This window comes from Rhinolophus sinicus, chromosome 8, assembly GCF_057876585.1.
Source record: "Rhinolophus sinicus isolate RSI-liver-muscle chromosome 8, RSI-T2T, whole genome shotgun sequence".
Classification (NCBI taxonomy): Eukaryota; Metazoa; Chordata; class Mammalia; order Chiroptera; family Rhinolophidae; genus Rhinolophus; species Rhinolophus sinicus.
Window position 1 is genome coordinate 73,249,162 of NC_142508.1, and position 25,530 is coordinate 73,274,691.

Here is a 25,530-nt window from a genome sequence, read left to right on the forward strand (position 1 = left end):
GGTGAAGCCTCACTCATGAGCGCTCCTGAGCTAGTTTCGTGGATCCCGCCCGGATGAACCCACAGTCCTGCCCTTCAGTTAAACCCACTCCAGGGCCTCGTTTGCCCTGTTCTTTGCCCAGTCATCATGGCCCAGTGGCCGTTGCACCTCGATGTGAGTTAGTTGCAGTCTCACAGTCTTTATAGCTCTTTCAGAATCCCACCCCCATTCAGGGGCCGGAACAGGAGCTTCTAGCATCCCCACCTGGTTTGCCCTCTACTCCTTCCTGCTCAGTAGCTCCAGCCTCCTGACCTTCTTTTCCAAGCTGTTGCCTCTCATTGCTTTCTGTTACTAGAGCATTAGGGGAGTGGTAAGTCTGCACTGGGATTACATTTCAGCTTCGCCTCAACAGATGAGGAGTGTCCTCCAAGTGAATTTTGGGGACGAGGACTAGACCAAGATGAAGGAAGAAACAGAACGTGGTGGGGTCCTGATTCCTGTTGAATGTTAGAAGAGAGAATTACGTACCTTTGAAAAATTGCTTCTAGAAGCTTATACTTCCACTAGTAGGAGAATCCTTGAAAATTTGAGATGAAAATATATGTATATTGTTACAGTTGGTAACTTAAGTGATAAAGATCTCCATATATCAGCTCATACTCATATTTAGGTTGTTTGGAACATTTTGGCCCTCTGGTAATGGGATGCTTTTCTGTGCTTTGCATTTGGCCAGGCAGCTAAGCACAGGTCCCCAAGCAAAGCCACCAGGGTTAACCTTGAGTTTCTCAGGGAAGTGTAACACTGCCGTGCAGAAGAATGAGCGTCCTTCTCCTGGTTTGTATGTTTCAGCTCTCTTTTTCTCCCACCACACCGATGAGTAGCCACGGTCGAGTCCTGTCTCTGTTGATCGCTATGCTGCTTTCCTGCTGTGGATTAGCGGTTGTCTGTTGTGTCACAGGCTACACACATGGAATGCACACGTTGGCGTTCATGGCTGCGGAGGTAAGATGCAGACACAGGCTTTTGTTCTGATTACATTCCTGAGTATGTCAAGGAAGCTAGAGGATTATTGACATTTCCACCCATGAAGTGGATATTTGGTCTTTTCATTTTAACAAGCCTTTTGGAGCCCTTTGTTTTGTGTTGGATCTGGGTACTGAAAGCTTTTGTTTGTTATTTCAAATACAAGCTAATTAAAAGTGATTACTTTTGCCATCATTTAAATAGTGCTTACTGTGTGCTAGGAGTTGTTCTAAATACCTTACCTGTGTTGACTTGTTTTACATGTATTGACTCATTTTGTTATTCCTGCTCACGAATGGGGAAACAGGCACAGAGGGTAAAGGGAATGCTTAGGGTTTCAAAGTGGCACGTGGCACAATCCAAGTCCAGTGACTCCCAGGTAGGAAGGATAGTTCCCTTAAGATAGAAGCAGTGATTGGTGGTGCTCAATAAGGAATACTCTATAATTGTTTTTTTAAGGTAGGGCATGAATTAAGATTTTATAGAATAATATGTAAATCATATTTATTATTTTGAAAGAATAATTTCATGTATATTTTAAAATTTACTTTTTAAACCTTTCTGAAAATACCTATGCGATAGAAGTCAAAAATTTCTGTTTGTCCTTATAGTCAGTGACAATATTTGTCTTCCCTCAGGCCAAAGACAAAATACTTTTATCTTGCCCATAATTGTTGTTATTAATGAAAAAAATAAAATAATAGATATATTGAAGCTAATTAACGAATATCAAAAACACTGAGTCAAACTAATTGGGAATTTGTTAGAATAGGGTTAAAATTTATTTTGCTTAATAGCATTCATTTCAGAGTATAATATAGTAGTGTAAGTAAAATTAAGAAAGGAACATTTAACATTAATAAAGTTAAGAAAAAGAACTTGATAAAAACATTTGCAATCCTGGTTGAATACTTTCTGAATGTGAAAAGTATACAACTATATATTCCCTCATGAAAAAAATCGGTATAAAATTTTACACTGACTTGTGCTAGTTTGTTTTAGAAATATTTTATTACAAATCACCATTTGAATGATACTGTGTTTTCCTTTCTCTTCTCTAAGTTTTAATTAATATTAGGCCAAACTTTGAACAAGGTATACCTATTGGGGCATACTATAGTAGTATTTTTATTTTAGCTCCTTACTGTTTATTCTTTTAAGATTATTTATCATGTTATAGATCTGATATGTTAAGCTAAATTACATTTTTATATTTATAATGTGTTCTATGTATGGTAAAATATTTTCCATTTATAACTGGGAGTTTTCTAATCTCAAACATAAATAATACAGCTGTTCGGTTCTGGGATATTAGGAGGAAACTGTTCTTAATATCAAATTTCTATAATACAGAATACCACGGGGGCCTGATTTTGTTTTTGATTTTCCTCATTTTCTTTTCTTCTGTATGGGCAAAGGGAGTGCATATGGAGTGATGTAGAGAGCAGCTGCTCGTATCTAGGACAGTGGTGGCTAAACTATACTTCGGGTGTGGGATCACCAGGTTTATAAAAAACTCTTTGGTGATCATTTATAGTGACTTAATGCTGTGTAAAATAGAAGTGATTTTCAAACTACTAGAACGACCCTCCAGAGTGTAGACGACATCCCTAGGAGGTGGACAGGTGTAATTGCTTGGGTTTCTCATGAAAATATTCCATGGAAATTTGAAGCAGATGAAATAAAAAGGTTGGTTGACTTGAACAACCTACCTTTTTTCTCTTTAAGTTTTACTGAGTTATAATTGACATACAGCACTGTATAAGTTTAAGGTATGCAGCATAATGATTTGACATATGTATATATATATGCTGCATACCTTAAACTTATACAGTGCTGTATGTCATGAAATGATTACCACAATAAGTTTTGTTAACATCCATCATCTCTTATCGATAACAAAACAAAAGAAAAAAAATGTTTTTTCCTTGGGATGAGAATTTTTATGATCTGCTGTCTTCGCAACTTTCAAATGTACCGTATAGCAGTGACAACTACAGTCATACTGCACATGACATCCCCAGTACTTACGTATCTTATAACTGGAAATCTGTACCTTTGGTCCACCTTCATCCACTTCCTCCGTTCTCCATACCCCTTGAATAACCTGCTTTTTAATTGAATTGAAAATTGTTTGTCTTTTATCATTTCGTAAAAGTAAGTTTGACCTGAGGAATCCTAAATTTTACTAAAAAAAGTTATCTTTTTTTATCAGTCTCTTCTAGTGACAGTGAGGACTGCTCATGTGATTTTACGGTGAGTAGAAATTTTGAGGGAGGTGAATGAGGGCTACTCATACAGTTGATTTTAAGATATAATGTATAAAATATGTAAAAATGTGACTCTATCAGATTTAAACCAATGCAATTGTAACAATAAGTTCTTAAAATGATTTTTCTCTATCACTGAAGATATGTCATCCACCTTTGGGACCTGAACCACGAAGGGACATGGGAAGGAAAGGGAACATATGTCTATTACACAGATTTTGTCATGGAGCTCACTCTCTTGTCCCTGGACCTCATGCATCATATTCACATGTTGGTAAGTTTCCTCAGAAGGAGCTAAGTTTTTCAGAATCAGGAACCTGGTTAGTATGAACAAATGAAACGTTTGTGGATGAACCTCTCAAAGACAATAAAAAATGAATGCAGCTGTGCCCCTCCCTCTTGGGTATACAGCTGTGTCGTGGAACCACTTTGGCGATGCCCCGCTCAGAAGGTGGGCTGAGTCTCCTAGGCGACTTAGTTAACTCAGCCAGCCAAGTTAATAGATAATTCTTTTAGCGTGAAATTAAAGGGATTCCTCTCCCCTTAGTTTCTATGGCTTCTAATATTTAGCCGTTGCTTTGTTAGGTGGTAATGGGAATTCTTTCAGCATTAGCTACTTCATGGATTCCATAAATTTTCTATCTTTGTAACTAAAACCAAGTCTTTATATTTAATTCCTCCCATGTCATTGTCTACATTTTAGTTTGGTGTTCAAGAAATTACAATGTTGAACACCTCCTTCATTGGTTAGTACTTCAGTGATCTAATAATAATGGTGAGAATCAACGTATTTGGTGGGCAGTTTATTTAAATTACAAGCGTATCAAAGTAGCATTTAAAAATTATTTAGTTTTAGACACAGTACATTTGTAAGTTTACTTTTTGAAAGTAACTTTGAAAACATTAAGAATAAAACATATATAGCTTTTGTTAACCCCCCCACAAATGCCTACAGATCACATTAACATTTTGTTATATTTACTGCTTCTTTATATTTTCAAACACATTCATAAATTGAGATCATATTTTGGACATACAGTTGAGGTTTTTTTAGCTTATGTATTACGAACATTTTCCTATGCTAGTAATAATTCTTCTAAACCATTTTAATGCCGTCAAGATAAATTTCATCATATAGAGGTATCGTGATTTAATTAACCAACCCCCATAATGAGGTATTTAGATTGTTTTCAGTTGTTTGCAAGATCACATCTTTGCATAAGTTTTATCACGTGTTAGTTTTCTTAAGTGATTTTTAGCCTGCTTTTTTCACTTAAGTATTCTTTTCCCATGTAATTAATCTTTAAAAATGTTATATATAAAATAAACATTAATATGTAATGATATTTTATAATAAATATATTAATAATTAATGACTATACAATATTATGTACATGAGTTTGCAACCTAACTATTCCCCTACTGGGCCTTTTGTTCATGTCCTGATTTTCTTTTTTATAATTTTGTGGCTAGACATCTTTTTGCACAAAGCTCTTATATTTCTGATTAGTTCCTCAGGAAAGATTGCTGGTGACGGACTGACTAGGCCAAAGAGCAGGCACACTGTTGATGGCAGTGAGATAAATACATGCATTTGCTCCCTGGAAGATTGTTCCAGTTCACCCTCACCAAGTCGAGACTTCTGGGGCACACTTCACCTTACTAGTGAATTCACGTTCATTTCATTGCGTGTTTTATCCTCTTTCCCCTTGTTAAGCTGTTTGGCAACATCTGGCTGTCCATGGCCAGCTTGGTCATCTTCATGCAGCTGCGCTACCTGTTTCACGAGGTCCAGCGTCGGGTCCGCCGGCACAAGAACTACTTGCGTGTCGTCGGGAACATGGAAGCCAGGTGAGTCAGCACATTTTAGATCTTAAATAATAACAGGTCCCCGATGATATGAGAACTTGCTTTTGTCAACTGGTAACCGAATGCTGAAGAGTGTAGACTCTGGAGTCAGATCGCCTGGGTGTGGCTTTTCCCCCAGTGCTGTGTGATGTGGGCAGTTTGCTTCATCCCCAGTTGCTTCATGTCTAGGGGTGATGCAGAACCGTCTTCCTGGAACTGTTGGGAGGATTCAGTGAAATCATACATGTCATATCTTTAGAGCATCCTAGTACCGGGTATGTAGTATGTGCTCAATATATTACGTCATTATTTTTACCCTCAATGTTATGAAATGGAAGCTTCCCTGGGCATCTGCCCTCTATTTTATGAAAATGGGTCTCACTCGTTCCTTACACGTATGTTTACACTCCCACTCACATACTCTTAAGCTCATGGAAGGGGACACTCACTTGCCAACCCAAGGCCAAACCAAGCCTAAAAGTGTGAGATGAATGGGTATTGTTTTTGTGTCCAAAGGGACTGTTTGGCTCTCTGGGGGTCTTAACTCCTCTAATTTGCCCAGAAATGTTCCCTCAAGTTGTCACTAACAGGAGCCATTGTTAAGACAAAGTTTCTGTGTATAAGTTCCTTCCTTGCTATGAAAAAAAAAGCAGGTGTAATGTTTTTGATGGTTGGTTGGACGTTTTTTACTGAATTCCTCCGTAACTGTGTGTTAAACAGGTGAAGTCTGTAAAGTGGTGCTCAGTACATGTGTGTGGAGTTGATTCCCGCTGGGCGCGTTTTGTTGTTTACAGGTTTGCAGTTGCTACTCCAGAGGAGCTGGCTGTCAATAATGACGACTGTGCCATCTGCTGGGACTCCATGCAGGCTGCAAGGAAACTGCCCTGTGGACATCTTTTCCACAAGTAGGAGCTTCCGGAAGGGCCACTGGGACTGCAATTCTGTCTAGGCCACGTGGGAGCTTTTGTGCCGGGGCTCAAGACTAATCCTAGCACAGGAGTGGGGGCATTACCGCAGACGGGCCGTTGGGCTCTTCAGGCTTTTGAAGAGCGGGCCAAGGTTATCATATGTTAGTCGGTGGCCAGAGTAAAGTGCGAGAATAGATCATTGGGGTAGAGGATTCAAAGACGTGACAGGCCAGCGTTTTTGGATGATTCCACACATGGCTTTTCAGGTAGACAGAGTTGGAAAGGCAAGATGGTAAGCCATGTGATAAAGTCATATTGGAGACGGGTCGTGACCAGGAGCTTGATAGATGGCCACGTGTATTAACGAATTAATGCTCACAGAACATACTAGAAGTATATGAGAATGAAGTGGGGTAAAGAACTAATGTCAGCAAATGTTTCTCAACATTTAAATCTCACTAGTGGTAAATAGAAAGTAAAATCACAACAGCTTTGATACATTCAGAGTATACTTCTGGTGAATTCTCGTAAAACGTGCTAAGGATCTCTTATTTTGCCCTTTTTGGTAGCTCCTGTCTTCGTTCCTGGCTAGAACAGGACACCTCCTGCCCAACATGCAGAATGTCTCTTAACATCGCTGACAATAATCGTGTCAGGGAAGACCATCAGGGAGAGAACTTGGATGAGAATTTGGTTCCTGTAGCGGCAGCGGAAGGCAGACCTCGCTTAAACCAACACAATCACTTCTTCCACTTCGATGGTTAGTTGGTTTCAATCACTAAAACCATACCCAAGGGGTTTTCTCCCCTAGTGGGATGCTGTTTTAATTATAAATTGCCCTGTACAGGCCTGTTTAATGTAATATTTCAGTTGTAATTGAAAGTGGTCAGTGGGTATCGATAGCACTGAGGGCTTATTTTGCACCAGGCACTTTGCTGGATTCTGTGTGAAATGGGTGAAGCAGAGGTAGCGGGAGGAGGTAGCGCATCCAGGCCTGCAAGGAGCACTCGATCAGTCTAATAGGTAACTGCTGGTAATAATTCATGGCATTGGTGTAGTACTTACGCATATGATGCAGGGTCATTGAGTAGCCTTTCCAATGAGTGTCAGAAGCAGAAGCAGAGTTGGCACCTTGTTGGTATGCCCATAAAATATGAATATTCTGCCTACCAGCAGTGGTAAAAGGAGTCAGAATAAAAACCACACTTAAAATTCTAAGGCCGTGGGTGCCATATCAGGGGCTGATTGACCATCCTTAATATTATATTGAGCTGTTGTTGAATTAATCGGTTCCAATACTACTAAATTCTGTAAGCTCATACTTCTTACTGTAAAACAGGAATCCCTGGCATTCTGTTAGGAGTACTGTTCAAATCTCTAATTTGAACTTCCGAGGGTGGGCATGGTGGGAGTGGTGGTGCGTTGGTGAAATCCCCGAAAGGAAGGACAGAGGGGAGTAGCGTCAAGTCTCTAAGAAGAGGCGATGAGGGCTGATTGGCCAGCTGGGACGAGGATGCTGGCAGGGTTTAGAGGGGGCTGCTTTGGTGGCTATTAATGAAGGCTGCCACAGTTAAGACTTCTGAAATCTACTAGCAGATCTTAGACATGGTCCTGACTCTATCGTCCACTATTTTATGAATTACTACTAAAAACTTTGTCAAAATAGAAAAATCAACTTTATTTCTCCATAGTAAGTACATGAAGTAAGTACCCAGTTTTTAACGGGCACATTTTGTTGGGCAGGACCTTTGAGATGACCATTTAACTTGTTTTTATATTCCATGCTTCAGTGCTCTTTTGTGAAGGAAAGAAAAATTACCCTTACATGTGTGGCTTGATATTGAGTTGTTTTACAGCCAATACTTGCTGGCGTTATATCTTAGGATCCCTTTTTCTTAGAAAAATAGCAGAAGCAGCAGACTTGTTGGTGTCATTAGTTCACAAGCCTGTGTCTAAGAACTCTCTGAAATGAATTTGAATCCGACAACCCAGGTCTTTAAATCAGATTATTAAGGAGAAAATACTTCATGAAAATAATTGTGAAAACATCTCTAAATGAATAGTATTTGTGTATAGTGTGAAAAAAAGGAGCAAACACTCATCTGTTGGAGCAGCTTTTGAGCCATGAAAACTCTCCTTACATTCTAGGCCGAGCGAGAGGATTGAGGTTGTGTGGATCCAGGGCCCTTGGAAGGCAGGAAAGCCTAGTGGTGGTGAAGTGTTCTGGAACCTTACTCTCTGGCTTCAAATCCTGGCCACTATTATTAAATTATGTGATCTTGGGCAAGTTGCCGAAGACCAAGGCAGCTAGAGTCAAACCTCTGAGAAGAGTAAAATTGGGAATGATGCTAGAAGGTACCGTGTAGGGTTTTCTTGAGGATTAAATGAGCTAATCCATGTGAAACACTTGGAGCAGGAGGCCTGGCATAAAGTGAGTCCTCAGTGACTACCAGCTGGCAGTGTGGAGTGGCCAGCTCTGGAGTAGATGGCCCGGGGAAAGAGGTCTCTAACCTTGTGCTGGATTCTCGTTTCCTCTAGGGTCCCGGATTGCGAGCTGGCTGCCGAGTTTTTCAGTTGAGGTGATGCACACGACCAACATTCTAGGCATCACGCAGGCGAGCAACTCGCAGCTGAACGCAATGGTAAGGCGTGCCGCCTGCTCTAGGAACACGGTTAATGATCAGGAGGGAAAGGAGAGCTCCAGTGTGGACAGGCTGCGACCTTGTTGGTCTCACTCTCCTCTGGCGGAATGGCAGGAGTTTTAGGGGCATTTTGTATATTCACTTAAATTCCTGTTTTAAAATTTGATACTGGTTTGGAAACCAGCTTTCATTGTACTTGCGTGGCAGAAATCTGACCTTTTCTGAGCACTATGACAGTTATGCTGTTGTGGTCAGGACCATCTTGGACTCTCCTTAATTTTTGCAAACTATATTGGGGGGATTACAGACTGGAGTGAATGATGTGCCTTTTATCAAGTTTACATTAGGCGTACCAAGTGTGTGTTTTTGACCCCTGTCCCCTCCTTTCCCCAAGTAAACAAATATGTACACACACACACACGCACACACACACACACACACACTGCATGCTATTTGTTGGCTTAAGGATATTCTTTAAATACTTTAAGATTCTTTCTGTTTTTCTGAAGCTTTGTCATATGGTGTGTGTTTTCATTTTACAGTGTTGGAGAAACATGTTTCACCATTGTTGAAATTCCGTGTGCTTTGTGCTATAAGTACAGGAGTGTTAAAATGCCAGCTGCCTTAGTCGTGCTTGAGTAGGCCTCAGGCTGGCCTGGGTAAGCCTGGCCAGTACTTCAGAAAGAAGGCCGTTGGTCATTTGTTCATTCAGTCATTAACCTTAATGTATGTATTCACAAGTTTATACTGAAAGCTTGTTCCTGTGACAGCCACTAGGCAGTAAAACGAGTTGCACGGCACCTGCCATGTAGACAAGGTAGCTGTGAGCCCTACTCTCCAGACGAGTACATTCTAGTTGGGGAGACTGATTATGAACAAGTGCTCTGAATGCAGTGAGGCAGGTCACGTGGGGGTGGGAAAGGCTGTCTTAGAGGAGGCATTCGGAGAAGTTCACTCTGAGGAGGTGATCTTTAAACTGAGACGTGAAAGATGAGAAGGAGGCAGATCAGGGAAGGAAGCAGTGGAAACAGGCACAAAGACCTTCAGGTGAGAAAATTCTGGAAACAGAGTGGTCATTGTGGTTGGAGCTCAGCAAGTCGAGGACCAAGACTGTGACATCAATTGAGATCGCAGAGCCAGGTCGTGCAGGGATTTGCAGACCACAGTCCAGTTTAGGTTTTATCATGAAAGTATTAGAAGGCCGTTCAAGGCTTTTTCTCCCCCCCAGGGGACTGACAGGAATGATTTTGCTTCTGAGAGGAGAATGAATGGTACAGGGGCAAAAATGGAAGCAGCGAGACCAGTTAGGAGGCTGTTGCAGTAGTTCAGGCAAAGAAGGTGGTGGCTTGGACAAGGGTATGTGTAAGAAAGAGGAAAAAAGTGGCAAATTTAAGGTATTTTTGGAAGCTGAACTGACAGGACTTGCTGACGCTTTGATTTGAATGTAGAGGTCGTGGGGTGAAGGAAGTGGAGGAATGAAAGCGGACGTGTTCTTTTCAGTTAAGCAGCACCGTGTACAGAGACAGGTGAGATGGGGGGAGAAGCAGGATTGGGGCCTGGCACTCAGCGTCCAGTCGGGCTGGGAACGTGGGTGGCTATGACACATGCACGTCATCAGTTCTGGACCTCACTGGAGACCAAGCTGGACATACACACTTGGGAGTTTTAAGTCTACAGGTGATACTCAAAGCAGGGGTTGGATATTCCGGGGAGACGATAGCGCTCAAAGAGAAGAGGGCTCAGGGCTGAGGTCTGGCCGAGAGGGAGGAGCCGTGTTGGCGACTGAGCAGGAAGGAAACCCGGAGAAGGTAGCAAGTCTGTGTGGCAGTTCTCAGAAGACGAGGTCGGAAGAATACATGTTGGGTTTGGCAGCGTGGCAGTACTTGCTTCACTGTTTCCATGGCTAGAGGAGTTAAATACTAGATTGTGGTGGATTGAAAAATGAGTGGGAGCTGAAGAAATAGTCAGTACCTGACAGTATGTAAGAAAAGGGAGCAGAGAAGTGATAGGTGGTAGCTAGATAGGGATATGGCAGCAGGAGGTGTTTTTTTTTTAAGATTTTTGTTTTTTTTAACGATTTTTTAAAAGGTCATTTATTCACGAGCTTCCAAACCTATGGTGGAGTGTCCAGTAAAGTCACGTTCCCATCGTTTCCTCCACCAACTCCCTGCCCCCGCCTGCAGTAACAGCTGGAATCATACAGTATTTGTCCTTTATGACCGGCTTACTTCATTTAGCATAATATCCTCAAGGTTCACCCACATTGTAGCACGTGTCAGAATTCCCTTCCATTTTTAAGACTGAATAATACTTCATTATATAGATGGATCACATTTTGCTTATCCAGTCATCCGTTGATGGACACCTGGGTTGCTTCCCCATTTAGCGATTGTGAATAATGCTGCTGTGAACTTGGTATACAAATATCTTTGAGACGCTGCTTTCAATTCTTTTGAGTACCCGTGAGTCTTTTTTGAAAGCAGATTCTAAAGCATGCTTGCTATGTGGCTAGGAATGATCGCTGAGCGGAGGGGAAAGATGGAACAGAACAAACAGGAATTAACTGAAAGGTGGAGGGTGGGTGGGGATGGGAGCTGGAGCAGGAGAGACACCTGCGCCTTTGTTAGGAGAGGGATGGAGGTAGCTACGGGCACGTTTTTTGAGGTTTGGTTTAACAAGAAGGCATGGTTCCTTATAACCAAGAGGTGGAAGCAGCCTAAATGTCCATCAGAGATGAGTGGATTAAGAAGATGTGGTCTGTACATACCATGGAATATTATTCTGCCATTAAGAAGGAAGGGAATCTTGTCACTGGCTACAGCATGGATGAACCTGGAGGACATTATGCAAAATGAAATAAGCCAGTTACAAAAAGGCAAATACTGCATAATTCCACTTACATGAAGAATCTAAATTAGTCAAACTCTTAGCATCAGAAAGAAGAATGGTGGTTGCCAGGGGGTAGGGGTGAGTGGGAGTTGCTGTTTAATGGGTGGAGTTTCGGTTTTATAAGATAAATGGTTCTAGAGATGTGTTGCACAGTAACGTGCAGGTAGTTTAACACTACTGTGCCCTGAAAAGTGGTTAAGATGGTAAATTTTATGTTTTTGACCACAATTAAAAGAGGCCCACCTGCCTGCTGGCTTCTGCTTTCTTAGTGAAGCACTCAGCCAGGTCCTCTGCAGAGTGAGATGGCATCATGGTGGGCATAGCGGGTCTGCTGCCTAAGCGGCCACTGACTGGCTCATGTCAGGCTCTACATGGATGCTTGGGGCTCTGCAGGTAGGTCTCCTCACCTGCCTCCTTATAAAACTCAGTGGGTATGTAACCCTCGTAGGAATAAAAATTATGTTCTTGGAGTTGGTGTGTTTAGAATTCTGAGCAGGCTCTGGTGTTCTCCCCCCAGTTCCATGATGGGTTGGAATGGCCTATTTTTAGCACACTGAATTCACTGGGACTACATTTTTTATAAAGATCCAATATTTAACTTACTGGATTTTCTGGAAGGAAAGTTTTGGTCTAGTAAAATGAGTCTTGGGCATTTTTTTTGGGGGGTGGGGGAAATGAAGGGGAAACTGTTTAAGAATAGAGATGAATGGGGCGGCCGGGTGGCTCAGTTGGTTAGAGCGTGAGCTCTCAACAACAAGGTTGCCGGTTCAATTCCCGCATGGGATGGTGGGCTGCGTCCCCTGCAACTAAGATTGAAAACGGCGACTGGACTTGCAGCTGAGCTGCGCCCTCTACGACTAGATTGAAGGACAACAGCCTGGAGAAACACACTGTCCCCCAATAAAATTTATTAAAAAAAAAGAAAGAAAAGAATAGAGATAAATATTATCTGATTATTGAGGTTTTTATGGACTCTTCTCCAGCGAGGTTTGATTGGACCCAGAAAAAAATAATCAGATCAACAATACGGGATCCCAGGACCCAGAGATCCCAGGTGCTTCCGCTGTGCACTGCTTGTCTTGCTCTCTCCCTCCACAGCAATGACTCTAAGCAAAGCTTTGTGCAAGTCTCACCCTGGTCTTTGCTGTCAGCGCCCTGACAGTGAGATTCGTCCTCCTCTCTGTCACTTATAAGGACATGTTCCTTAGGAGCCATTGTCCCAATAGCAGACTTGATTGTGTCCCTAAAGTAATTTTGGTTTTCCTCCTCTTTCTTTTTTTCTTTTGATCATTGGGACTTTTCTGCAAATAAAGCCTTACACATAAGCACTGTAAAATAAATAGCCGTATATGAAAAACAAACTCTGGAGCCTCTTCGATGGCAGTGTGAGTGGGAGTTTGCTGAGACCCGTGCCTGTTCCCCTTCCATGCACATGCCCACCCTAGGGCCCCGCTGAAGTGGACTCGGAGACATTTCTAGAGTTCACTTTGAAAACTGCAGCTCCAGAGCAATATTAGGAATTCACATTCTTTACATGTAATCTTTCCTTTTCAAATTGAGGTGTAACTTACATAGAGTAAATTGACCCTTTTTAGTATCCAGTTCTATGAGTTTTCTCAAACTCATGCAGTTGTGTGACCACCGTCAGAACCCAGATACAGAACAGTTCCATTTCCCCTCCCCCCAAATTCCATTGCGCCCCTTTGTAATCACTTTTTCTCCCTAACCCCCAGCCTCTGGTAACCACTTAATCAGTTTTCTGTTCCTATAATTTCGCGTATTCCAGAATGTCACATAAATGGAATACACTACGTAGCCTTTTGAGTCGGGCTTCTTATACGTGACAGAATACATTGAATTTCATACATGTGGTATATATCAGACATTTATTCCTTTTTGGAATTATAAGAACACATTTTTATACCCGAGTTCTACTAAGCTTTAAAATGCTCACTTTTAAAAAAGAGAATATTCTAGTTGAGCCCGTTTTGGGATACAGCTGGATTTCTGTGCTGTTTTTATTTTGAAGCTGTTGTTGTCTCAAGTTATCTGTGTGGCATCCTGGAAAAATATTAAAGGGAGTATAGTTTGATGGTGATCCGCAGACTAGAAGTGGCCCCTTACCTTTGTTTTCAAGGCAGAATGCCAAGTGCAGTGCCCAGAGCCTGCCATAACCATGACCTCACTGAGCAGCTGTTGAGAGTGACCGTTCCTGTGGCCTTTTGTATTTGTATTCTGATAGGCCCATCAGATTCAAGAAATGTTCCCCCAGGTTCCATACCACCTTGTGCTGCAGGACCTCCAGCTGACACGCTCAGTTGAAATAACAACAGACAACATTTTAGAAGGACGGATTCAAGTACCTTTTCCCACACAGGTAAGCTGGGGTTTTAAACAGGACAAATGGATTCTGTCTTCACAAAGATTTAATTCTTTAGACGTTTTTAGTTACTTTCATAACTGAATATTATTTATGGTTTGATGAAGGGTTTCTGTAATTTCCCCAACTTTCCAAATTATGACTGAGAACTGACCCACCAAAAAGGCTTGGATTAAGACAAGAACAAATGTATTTGGGTCATTTTTTTTCCAGATATGCACTGCAGCCAGCCTACTCTTGCCAGTTCAAGAGGTCATAGTATTGGTTCCTTTTAGCTGTGAAGGGCAGGTGGAACTATTTTAGCCTTTCGAGCCATGCAGCCTCTGTTGTAACTTCTCACCTCTGCTGTCGCACAAAAGCAGGCGTGGACAGTATGTAAATGAATGTACTTGTGTTCCAGTAAAACATGAGTGATACACGTAGAGGGAGGGGTAAATGTGGCTCACGGACTGTAGTTTGCCAACCACTGGCTCTAGGAGACAAGGCCATCTGTCCCTGGGTGGATTTGCACATGACGTGGTTTTCCGTTAGGTATAATAGCCATGTGAGGCTTCTGCTTTGGACTTTTTAAAAAGGTCAGGCAGGTGTCCTGGCCCATCATGTGTAACCGCTTTGATGGGAACTACAAGTATTAACATTTTAGAGAAGCTTTCTGGCAGGACTGGGGATTTGTCTACCAAGAGATTATTCAGCTTCAGTATATGAAAACCTGGAAATCTGTTACTAAAGTCCTAAAACTTGAGAATCCGTGAAGAGGGAGTAGTGTGGACTTTGGAGTTAAGTGGGCTGGGATGTTAGCTGTGACTCACCAGCCCTTACCTGTTTGACCTGGCTGTTGGCTTTGGATTTCCCCTGCAGCTGACCCTGAGACAAGGATTCCCATGCCAGTAGTTAATACGGGAAGCGTTCCAGGAAACGCTGGCAGCTGGTGAGGCTGTGAGATGGAGAAGGGAGGCGGCTAGTAAAGGGTTTGTTAGGCAGTGGGTTACAGTCGGGGTGACGGGGGCTCGATCCCCTGGGGCCCTCTGAGATCCCGCCCAGCACGATCGTGCCTCCTGAGAACTGAGGAGCTGAGTGTTTATACACCATGTCTCGTAAATGGTAGGTGGAGGGCTCCTTCTGGGGCACAAAGTCCCCTCGTGCAGCCGGAGTGAGTCCTCAGGCCATGAAATGCAGAAACTGGTAGCTGGCACTGCGGGGCCAAGACCTACGGGGATGTGAGCAGGGCCCAGAGTGGCTGCAGCGTTGGCCAGATCTCAGGGCAGCCGAACGTGAGAAGAACAACAGGCCCTGTTCTGTAGGATGTTAAGATAAGGGAGATGGTACATCAGGGGTTTTCCACAAAGTGTTCAGTCGGTGTTATGTGCTGTTGTCATTTTGTCACGTTGTGCAGTTACTGTTATTTAAAGGGAAAGTAAGTGTGGAGCCAGGGGATGACTCAGACTTAGGGTCCGTTGCTTGCGGTCATCTGAGCAGCACTTCCATCTCCTTGGTGCTATAGGCCCGTTGGCGCAGATGGCGGGGGCCGCTGCCCCTTTGCAAACCCAGATTTCTCTGTACCTGTCCTGCGCGGCCGGGACGGCCCGGTGCTGAGTGGTGCTGTTTCTCTTTCAGCGGTCAGAGAGCATTAGACCTGCACTGAATAGTCCTGTGGAAAGGCCAAACGGCGAGCAGGAGGAGGGAGAGACTTCTGCTCAGGTAAGGTCGGCCTGCCAGAACAGTGCGGTACCTGGCAGTAGCTGCAGTCCTGGCTCTGACGTTTGTGGGGCCCAGGGCAAGAGTGTACAAGAAGGCTGGATGCCATAGGTGCCTCGATACTGCAGGTGAACACACCAAACTGTGCCCATGGCGTGGCCTGCATTTCCACCCAGGGCCTGCAGCCCACTCCCTGGGGATTGCCTTCCGGACCTGGAGCAGAAAGGGGTCATGCTTCCCTGGGCCAGCCCTGCCACCTTGAGCTTAAGTGGTAGCATGAGGAAGGGCTGAGTGAAGCTGGCCATAGGACACAGGGTGACTGGATTCGTGCTCCCCAGACGGGCACTGACGGGGGCTCAGCTCTCTAGAGCAGAAACTGTAGTTATCCTCCCCCCATTTCACCTGTCCCACTTGGCATTTCCAGGTGTTTCCACGCATTTCACAAAAACAAGACACCTGAGTGGGTGAGGGGGTGGGAGAAGTGTAGTTGTCTTGGGAACCAGATCTGCCTGGATATCTACTTTGTGTGACTTGGGAAACAGTAAAAATGCCTCAGACTTTTGTAATTCTGTTGCTGACTTCAGTTTTTCATATCCAGGTTCATAATTGGGTGGAGCGTTTGTAAAATGGTGCTTGGCTTCTGAAGATAGGTTCCTGTCTGCATTTCCAGTGTTTTGCAAAGCTGGCTTAGCTTAGGTTTGAGTGCCAGACTGGCTTGGGGGCATCGGTGGGTATAGCACGTGTGATTCCTATCTTGCTTCCCGCAGCCCTGTTTTTAGAGTTAGTATGAAGAGTCCTGAATTGTTCTGGTTGTTTTTCTAACATAGTGGAGGGAAAGTACTTGTTTGACAAGGAAGCTTGCTATATAACATTTTTGGCGTTCTCAGGAAATAAAAAGTCCTTGGATGATAGTCAGTTAATAAAAACCTCAATTTAGCGCAGTCATTACCTCAGCTCTGCTCATCACTTAATTCAGTCTCTCCCGGCACCAGCTCAGCCTGCATCAACCTGAGGGGGGCTTCTGTTTCCTTCCTCCATCTCCTCCTCCACTCACCACCTGTTCTCAGCCTCTGGTAGGGTCAGCCTTAGGAAGAGAGAGGGTTAGGATGGGCCATGTGACCCCAGGGAGTGTGTGCGTGCGTATGTCTGTGTACACACCTGTGTGTTTTACACTTGTCATCTTAGAGATCTTGCCCATCTAACACCAGAATTCTCGACTACACTTCTTTTGAACTCAGACTGGCTATTTGTGACCACCCCTACCTTCGTGGGGGGCACATCCCCCTCCAAGTGGTTTCTTGGGCAGAGTCTGTTTCAGCAGCCTCGGGCCGGTTCCCTCCAGTCGGACCCAGGCCTGCTCCCCAGGACACACACGGCCGTGTCTCACAGTCAGTGGAGTCCAACTTGCTCTCGTTGCAGCCTTTTGTAAATCTGCTACAAGCCAGTTTCTTTCTCTTAGATTTCTTAGGTGTGTGTTAGTCACCAGTTCCCGTGTTCCCCAGCCTTCAGGGACTATGAGTCAGAGGCCACATGGTTCTCTTGAAGTCCCCTCACCTGCTTGGCTGCAGGGAAGAGGAGGTGATGAGGGGGGATGATGGAAAGGTGCCGTACACCAGGAACCCCTAAAAACAGGCCTTTCTCTCAGCCTTTTCTACCTGAACTCTGCTATTGCGTAGCGCTGTGCTGACCTGGCCAGCTGGCTCTGCTTGGTGGCACGAGCACAGATGGTTGGGCATCTGCCTAAGCAAGTGGGGCCCCTGGGCATTGTGTTGGCCTTTGAGCTTCAGCCAAAATGGAAATAATCCCATTTAATAACCTGTTACACAAGGAACCACATGATCTTATATGTATTTTAAAAAGGATCCTTAGCATTTGCCTTTTTTATCTGCTTGACTGTTTTCAGAGTCAGGTGAGGATATCAAATTTATGTGGTAAATGTGATAAGACTTGTTTAAATTTTAGAGCACTTAGTAGAATTGCACCGAAAATTCCCAGAATATAAACTAGCGGTTAACTTTATTATTTTCTAAGAGTTCAGTCTTGGGGTGCTTGTGTTTTTCGGACTGGTAATCATTTACCTATTCTACTGACATTGAACATCTAGTGTCAGCCGGGTTCTGTTCTTAGTGGTGCCCAAGCCCAGTGTGGCGGCCTGCCCGCCAGGACCCACTTCTGCCATTACACATGCGCTCGTGGGTCCCTGCCTGGCAGCAGGCCTCTCTTTGGGACCAGAAGAACACTGGCTGGTTGGGGCACTCAGGCCAGGCGGACTCTGCCCAGGAGGGCAGCCTGTGCTCACGTGGCCCCTGCTTCCTCCGTGTCCAGACTGAGCGTGTGCCTCTGGACGTCAGCCCTCGGCTGGAAGAGGCTCTGGACTTCAGCGAGCTGGAGGCGGAGCCCAGTGAGGGGGGAGACTTCGAGGCTCGGGGGAGCCGCTTCTCCAAGTCCGCCGATGAGAGACAGCGCATGTTAGTCCAGCGCAAGGACGACCTCCTGCAGCAAGCTCGGAAGTAAGTTGGTTCTGCAAACCGTGTTGGCATAAGTCTCAGGTCAGAACCCAGGGGTCTGGAGGCCCTTGTCATGTCAGGCCACAGCACGTCTTTATACAGATGCCAACATTGAAAAACAATTCCTTTCACCTGAAAGTTGATTTCAAACCTCTCTTGAAAAAGCAGAGCATCTGGTAATACTGGGCCCAGCTAGGAGTTCCTGGTGGCTGGTACTGTCGCCCGTCTTCTGTGGGCATCTTCAGCCACACGTGCATGGACAGCCCTCGTGCCAGCGTGTTCTGAGGCCTTTATGTTAATTATTCTAATTCTCTTGACACCTCTAAGCGGGAGCACTGTAAATATACCCATTTGACAGACTTAAAACCGAAGAAACTGAGGCCTAGAGAAGTCCAGCCCCCAAGCCCTGCCACTTGGCCACTCCGCCTGGCAGCCCAGCGTTGGGAGCGCAGCCTGTGCATCTGTGTGCCACAAACCCCCGGAACATGGAGTGTCCCTGTGGATGGGCAGGGGCTTTTTATTTAAACTCTTGGGAACAGGGCCAGTGTTGTGTTTATACGGCCTGCCTTGTGAGTGGGGACTTTGTGCTGCGTGGCCATGCAGGGAGGGGACGGCCAGCACAGAGGGAGGAGCTGAACAGCCATGTGACAAGCCTCCCTGGTACAGAGAACGTTCGCTGCTCTGTTTAGCGATGGGATGGTGCTCGGTGACCGCTTCATGAGGTGCCTGGAATATGGGGAGATTAAAAAGAAACATATACTGTATGTTTCTGTATGTATGTGTTCCAGAACTTCTCTTATCTCTCATGTAAATCCTTTGGGTTTTTGTTCAAGGCGTTTCTTGAACAGAACTTCAGAAGATGACTCAGCCTCAGAGAGCTGCCTCCCCTCAGAAGGAACGGCCTCTGACCCCATGACCCTGCGTCGAAGGATGCTGGCTGCGGCTGCTGAACGGAGACTCCAGAAGCAGCAGACCTCCTAGCGCTTCCTGGCCTTCCTCAGCGCCTCCGGAGCGAAGCGTGTGCCCCCCTGAAGAGGCCCGGCCCCATTCCGCCTGCTGTGTGAGAAGTGGGCCTGACTGCATTGCCGCTGTATAAAGCATGTGGTCTTAATAGTGTTTGGACAGCTGACAAATTTAATCTTTTTTTGTAATACTTTCTATGTGACACTTCTTTTCCCTTTAGAAACAGTGCACATTTTAACTCTAGGCATGATCTCTTCTGGCATTGACCAGACTTCCTAGGGTGGGGGAAGGTCAAGAGGAAGTGGGCAGCCAGAAGGCCCTGAAGCCAGCAGCTTCGATTATTGCTTTATACTTAAGTCCCAACAAATGCTGGTGTCTTAGCTCCAAGTCCTGCAGGAAGTGATGGGGGAGGAAGCAGGATTCATAGAGAGCAGCTTGGAGACGTCCAGCAGGAGCCTGACTCCACACCATTGGACAGTGTCTCTTGTCAAACTGCTGTTCTGACTGTGAGGCCGGACCCATGGGCTCCGGGCCGGCTGGGCCGCAAGGCGTCTTGGAAAACAACTCGGTTTGTTACCTGGAGCGGTCCGGGGCTGTAGAGTGTGAGCAGGTGACCGATTGTGTCCCGGTCCATCTGGGACTTATCAGAGCTGGCTTTATATCTGTTAACGCGGTGCTCCTGCATCTCACGGGTTTACCCTGTAATGTCTGTTCTCTCAGCATTTCGTGACCCCCTGGACATGGGGGGAGATCAGCACTGAGAGGGTTGAGCAGCCAGCTTTGGTTTCTGGTTTGAATTCCGTGGTCAGGTAAATTAGGCAATCCCAAAGGCTGTGAGCTTGGTCCTTAGAGAAAACGTGGGCCTTATAAGATGGGAGAGGAAATTTTGGAGGACTTTATTGAAGAAACAAAAGGTATCTTTTGTATCTTCCCTGGAGCCCTTCATTTTCATAACTTTGTTCTTGTTGGTTTAATTAAACATAGAAAGGTTAAGATGTTGAGTCCACCTGCCTTGGAATAGACCCAGGGCCTGACCCTTTTCAAATTCTTCACACATTTAACTTTAAGGATTTGAAACACGCAATCGTAGGTTCATAGTTCAGTTTTTTATGTCCTGTTGGATTAAGTTTTTTTTTTTTTTTTTTTTTTTAAATGTTTCAAAGCATAATTTTATCGTAGTCCTTTTGGGGAGAATCCAGTATTATCTAAAATTGGCAAAGTTAAATGTATTTTACATAACTGAAAGTTTTTAGAATGTTAAAAAGTAATTGAAAAAAGTGATAAGTAAATGTTTAGGCCAAGATAATTTATTTCAATAAGTCTTTCAAAAGCCTTACCTTGAAATGCTGTTAGTAAATTTCTGTGATTTTTTAAAAAAATGTGTTTTGTTTTGCTCAGAGCATAGGTATTTGTTTTTATTGTAAAATAGTAATAATAATAAAAAGCAAACTCTTCTGGTGTGTTGTGTGTGGTTGGAAGCTAAGGCAGCTTTTTCAGAGGTGCCAATGTTCGATCCCATTTTGATGTGTGTACCATTTTGGGTGATGGTTTTTTTTCCATCCTTATACTTGCATATTGTACACAGTAAAGATGACACTATTCCATATATTCTTATGTTTCAGACGTGTGAAAAGAGACAATTATTTGCAGTCAATTTTAGAAGGTCTTGAGATATTGGAATAGAGCAGTATGACAGTGACCAAGGTGGAGACACGCCTCACGATGACCAAGAAGAGAACTCCTAAATTCACTGTTAGATTTTGCACCTGGATAGTTAAATATTCTGGGCCCTGTCTTCTCGTGGCTTTTGTCACTTCGTGTGGGCATCTGGGACAGATGCTAAGGGCAGTGGTGGGAGTAGACCAGTGTCCCAACACGGGATGGGTCCCTAGCTCATGACCGCTTTCACTGTCTTGTCTCCAGGGCCAGGGAACCTGTTCCTGTTCTCAGCGCCTGTAGCCCAGAGCTGAGGCCATGCCGCTGGGTCAGGTTTGTAAACGGAGAACAAGCAGTGGCCAGGCGCTCTGTTGAATGGTGGTTGAGTTGCCTTCTTGGAAGTGGTCTATGTCACTCCATTTTCTTATCGGCCCTGTTTTGTTGACATCTTGGGTTCTCCAGAGTTTGTTTTCACCCCCCAAATTTGAGGCTTTTACGTACCGTAGAGAATGATGGTCCATCATTGCCTTGTGTTGGTAGAAATCTTAGGTTGCCTGGTGTTCGCTTGGACCTGATTTCCCACTTGAGCTGTGTAGACACATGCTGTTTAATCTTTAGCTCATGGTCCTCTCTGGGTGTGACTTTCCCCACTCCGGGGAAGGAAGCTGAGAGCTATGCTGAAGCAGGCCGCAGCAGGCGAAAGGAGCCTAGCCCAGGAGCTTGTCATGGGGTTGAAGGCCCTCCATCTGGACGCCTCCCTCCATCTCACCACCTTGCTTTCTGTTAGGTTAGAAGTGTTTCATTAGAGTCACCTGTGGGGCTTTCAGAAACCGTGATAACATGAGTTCTGCCCCTTCCTCCTCGTTCTAATCGAATTGGTCTCTCCCTGCGTCCTTTCCCAAAACAATGCTTCCTAACTTGAATTTTAAGGAAGATAAGGCAAAGAAAGTTCTGTTGGTTTGATCTGCAACACTCATTTGAAAGTTGGGAAAGAACCTGCTAGAATATGGCTCATTTGTAGTCAATTTCAGGTGTGCTGTATGTCGACAGTCAGGGCATCCTTTAGCCTTGCATCTGCCTGCTGGTTTGCCCCCCAGACCGGCCTGAAGTCAAGCTGTGGCCAGGAGTGTAACCTTCCCATGAACAGGTGGTAATGAACCTCCCACTGCAGAGAAGGTGGGGCGAGCGGAGCTGTTGGGAAAAGCACTGAGGTGCGGCTTGGCCGGCTAGCGGGCTTGTCCTGGCTGGGGAGGTTCCAGGGATGCCCCAGTCAGTTAGGTCTTTATAACAGGAGGGAGCTAGTCTCGTTATCCTGTGGTCTCTGCAGCAGTATCATTACCCCCACCCCATCCCCACTAGACTCAAATGACCACTGGAATTGCCAAGGGGAGGTCTTCCTGGGCTGCTCATTCCCATCTGTTGGGGTGTGGAGAGGATGCCCGCGAGCTGACCTCCGAGGCCCTCTCGTCTCCCTGGATGGCACGAGGTAGCACTTGACTATGTGGCCGATATGCGGTCCATGGACACAATGCAAGGACTTGGGTGGGCTGTGTTCCCTCCAGGCCACAGTCTCAACCGATTGCTAGTTATTACAGAAAAACCTGGCAACCTAGGGGGCACACAGTGAGACCTGCACCCTGGCAGAGACAAGAATCGGACTCCGTGTGCCAGGCCACGCTGCTCTCCGTTAACCCTGTGTGTTCGTTCCGCCTGCAGGGCCTGCCTGGCATCCAGGTGCAGGAGCGGAGGCTTTCAAAGATGTTCAAGTGAATAGGTGTGACCCCTTGGGTGCAGAGGGCCCAGGCAATTTGGCCTCGTTCTTGGGGCTACCTGTTCTACTGGGGTGGAACCACAGGGAACAGAAGAAACAGTATTATCAGGACATTTGGGATTACCCACCCTCCCTTTATTTTTTGCCTTTCCAATCCTCAGTTCCACCCTACCCTTAAAAACAAGCAACCAGGGAGGAAGAGGGCATCTGCGGGCAGGCTGTTCCTTTCCTCTGCCCTCCTTGCTCCTCTGGTCCCCTAGATGGCAGCAACGAGAGGGGACATGGAGAGGTCCTGCGGGGGATTCTTTCTATGGCACCTACAGCCCTGTCACCAGCCTCCCAATGTCTGTGGCCCAAATCCCTCTTTCCCTTTCCTGTCAGAACGAAGCCCAAGGGTGAGAGACTCAGGAATACAGACAAACATTCTCTTTATTGAGCTACACATGAATTTTCCATTAGAGAAGTAGACTGGCAGTGTGTGTAAGATACCACAGAAACCTCACCGATTGGGAATAGAAAGGCTTAGAAAGACCCGTGGGCTTTTTTTTTTTCTTTTTTCCTATTTTTCAAGTTTTTTTTTTCTGTATTTTTAATTTTTTTGTGTGTTTTGTCTTTTTGCCTCCTCTTTATCTGAAATGGCTGTGACTTGGTCTTCTTCAGCAAATATTAAGTCTTAAAAGTGAAACCGTGAAGAGGTTTGGGGTTTGGATACGAGTCAAAGTAGAAATGACATAGGACTGGTCATGAAAACTGGCTTTCATGTAAACACTACATTCCATCTTTTTTTTTTTTTTAATTTTTTTTTGTGGTTTTCTTTTTTTCCATCTTGTGGTATTTAAAAAATTTTTTTGTTCTTTTTGTCTGCAGCACAAATATCCCCACATGAGAAAGAGCGAACACAGGTCACTGAAACAAAGGAAAAGGTGGAGAGGGCTCACACACACAGAGGGGGCATCCATCTGAGAGACTGAGAAGCAAAACGGTCAAAGGAAAAAACCACAACCCCGATTCCCAAAGACTAGGAAAGCTGATCTGGTATGCAGTACACAGTGCTCATCAGCACACAAATTAAACAAAAACTAAACAGTTGAAAAGAAATTATAAAGGGATTCTGTAGACGGGGGGTTGGCAGGAAACTTGTTTTCTATAGGGCTCATTTATACATATGATTGGTATTCTTTTTGGCAGCTACGGGCCAGTGAGAGCTGTGCTTTTTCTATATAAACCTGGAATGAGTGTGTGGTTGGAGTGGTTGGGGTGGGGCAGGAGGTATGAGTGGCGTGGGGCACAGAAGTACCCCACAATGTTCTGGAAAGCATGGCCAGCCTGAGCACATCTGGGAACTGGGCGCAGACAGACCTGGCACCTGCAGGGGTGCTGGGGGCCCTGCCACAGGTGGGGGAGGAAGGGCACAGGTGCAGATATATGTTTCTTTATTCCAAAAAACAATATGGATGTAATGGTGAGTTTTCCATTTTCCTTTTTTTAAGCTACAAAGCACATGAGAAATGTTCTTTTTTTCCTTTCAAATCCTAAATGTGAAGACTCAACTAAAACCGGATTCTACAGCATTCTACAGAAATACACAGCCGTCAGTCACTCTGGGGTCATAGGTTAGACAGGGGATTGATACAGAAAGGCTGTGTGTCTTACAAAGGCCAAAAGGTCATGCTACCAGGAGGTCAACGTCAACAGCAAAGAGTCCGTGAAGCAGTCTGTAGAGAGAGAGATAAGGGGGTCCAGTCTGACCAGTTTCTTTGAGTTTAAAAACCAGCCAACCAACCAACCAACAAACCCTAGCATATTTTCCATCATGTCGGGGTGAGGTGAGACGGGGCAGCATCATAGGAAGGCTTGGGTCCCCAAGGGAAGCCCAGCCCAGGCCACTGGGAGGCCTCATCCGTGAGCTCCTGACCATGTCAGGTCTGCAGAACCAGCCCTCCCGTGGCCACTCCTGTCCCCTTCTCTCCATCTCTCCCCTTCCCTGGTGCCCTCCTGGAGGTAGGGGCTTCACTTCACAGGTGGATTTGAGCCCTGGTCTGCATGTCCCCTCTGCATGTGCCCTCTGCTCGCTGCTTTCAGAAAGCAGACCAAGTCTCCCTTTTCCGACTCTTGCCTTGTTGACATGAATAAAGAAAACTCAGGAGACAGTGGATTGGTCGGAGCAATGATTCTTCTAAATTCTTGAAATTAGCAACCACCACCACCCAAAAGAGTAGCGTCCTTCATTTTTCTGTTGTTTTTTCGGGGTATAGGGCAGGGAGATATATAGGATGTTGGCCATTTATTAAAGGGTTTTGGAATATGCACAGAGCAGGACAGAACCGAGCATACGCTGCCTCAGTGGTAGAAGCAGAGACAGGCTGGACCAATGCCAGGCCTTTCTTTGCCCCCTGCCCCCCTGCTCAGAGGTGGGTCTCAGTAAAATCACGTGGCTGTTCTTAAAAGGATGGTCTCCCAAATTAGGACTCCCATCACAACGTGTGTGTGTGTGTGTACATACGTGCACACACGTGCTCATGTGCTGTCCCAGGAAAACCTTGATCTATGGGGTGGTGGTCAGTTCTGTCCCAAGCTCTCTAGTACAAACTAAAAAGAATTTTTTAATATAGATTTGTATATATATATAAGGTTTTGTTATGCCTTTTTAAAGTTTATTTACCAACTTGCATTTGTTGGTGTGTGTGTGTGTGTGTGTGTGTGTGTGTGTGTGTACACGCTTTGCTGTGAGTGCTGGAATCATTACCAAATAGGGTGCTGCACGCGACAAGACGTCAGTACAAGCCGCAGCCCCGCAGGTTGTTGGCAATGATGATGTCGGTGACCGCGTCGAATACCACCTGGATGTTATTCGTGTCTGTGGCACAAGTCATGTGACAATAGATTTCTTTGTTGGGTGAGCGGTTTTTGCTTTCAAATTGTGCTTGGATGTAGGCGGCTGCATCTTCATAGGTGTTGGGGCCTGTAACGACACAGAAGGAGAGAGGAGAGACCCAGGT

General features: G+C 45.1%; 2 protein-coding genes across 2 annotated transcripts in view; one reads left to right on the forward strand and one right to left on the reverse strand.

The window, feature by feature from the left end:
- The window catches only part of AMFR (autocrine motility factor receptor), a 32,947-nt gene extending 12,389 nt beyond the window's left edge, over positions 1–20,558 (forward strand). Inside the window, exons 4-14 of the mRNA XM_019753901.3 lie at positions 829–981; positions 3,218–3,258; positions 3,414–3,546; positions 4,990–5,123; positions 5,915–6,025; positions 6,598–6,788; positions 8,567–8,670; positions 13,802–13,936; positions 15,554–15,637; positions 17,960–18,144; positions 18,975–20,558. Of these exons, the coding sequence (XP_019609460.2) occupies positions 829–981; positions 3,218–3,258; positions 3,414–3,546; positions 4,990–5,123; positions 5,915–6,025; positions 6,598–6,788; positions 8,567–8,670; positions 13,802–13,936; positions 15,554–15,637; positions 17,960–18,144; positions 18,975–19,122 (1,419 nt within the window). The 3' untranslated portion in view covers positions 19,123–20,558. The remainder of the gene's footprint in view (positions 1–828; positions 982–3,217; positions 3,259–3,413; positions 3,547–4,989; positions 5,124–5,914; positions 6,026–6,597; positions 6,789–8,566; positions 8,671–13,801; positions 13,937–15,553; positions 15,638–17,959; positions 18,145–18,974) is intronic.
- A 2,384-nt stretch (positions 20,559–22,942) lies between these two features.
- Positions 22,943–25,530, reverse strand: part of GNAO1 (G protein subunit alpha o1) — a 142,742-nt gene continuing 140,154 nt past the window's right edge. Inside the window, exons 8-9 of the mRNA XM_074314863.2 lie at positions 25,278–25,493; positions 22,943–24,246 (exon numbers count right to left, since the gene is read on the reverse strand). Coding sequence (XP_074170964.1) covers positions 25,306–25,493 — 188 coding nt within the window. The 3' untranslated portion in view covers positions 22,943–24,246; positions 25,278–25,305. The remainder of the gene's footprint in view (positions 24,247–25,277; positions 25,494–25,530) is intronic.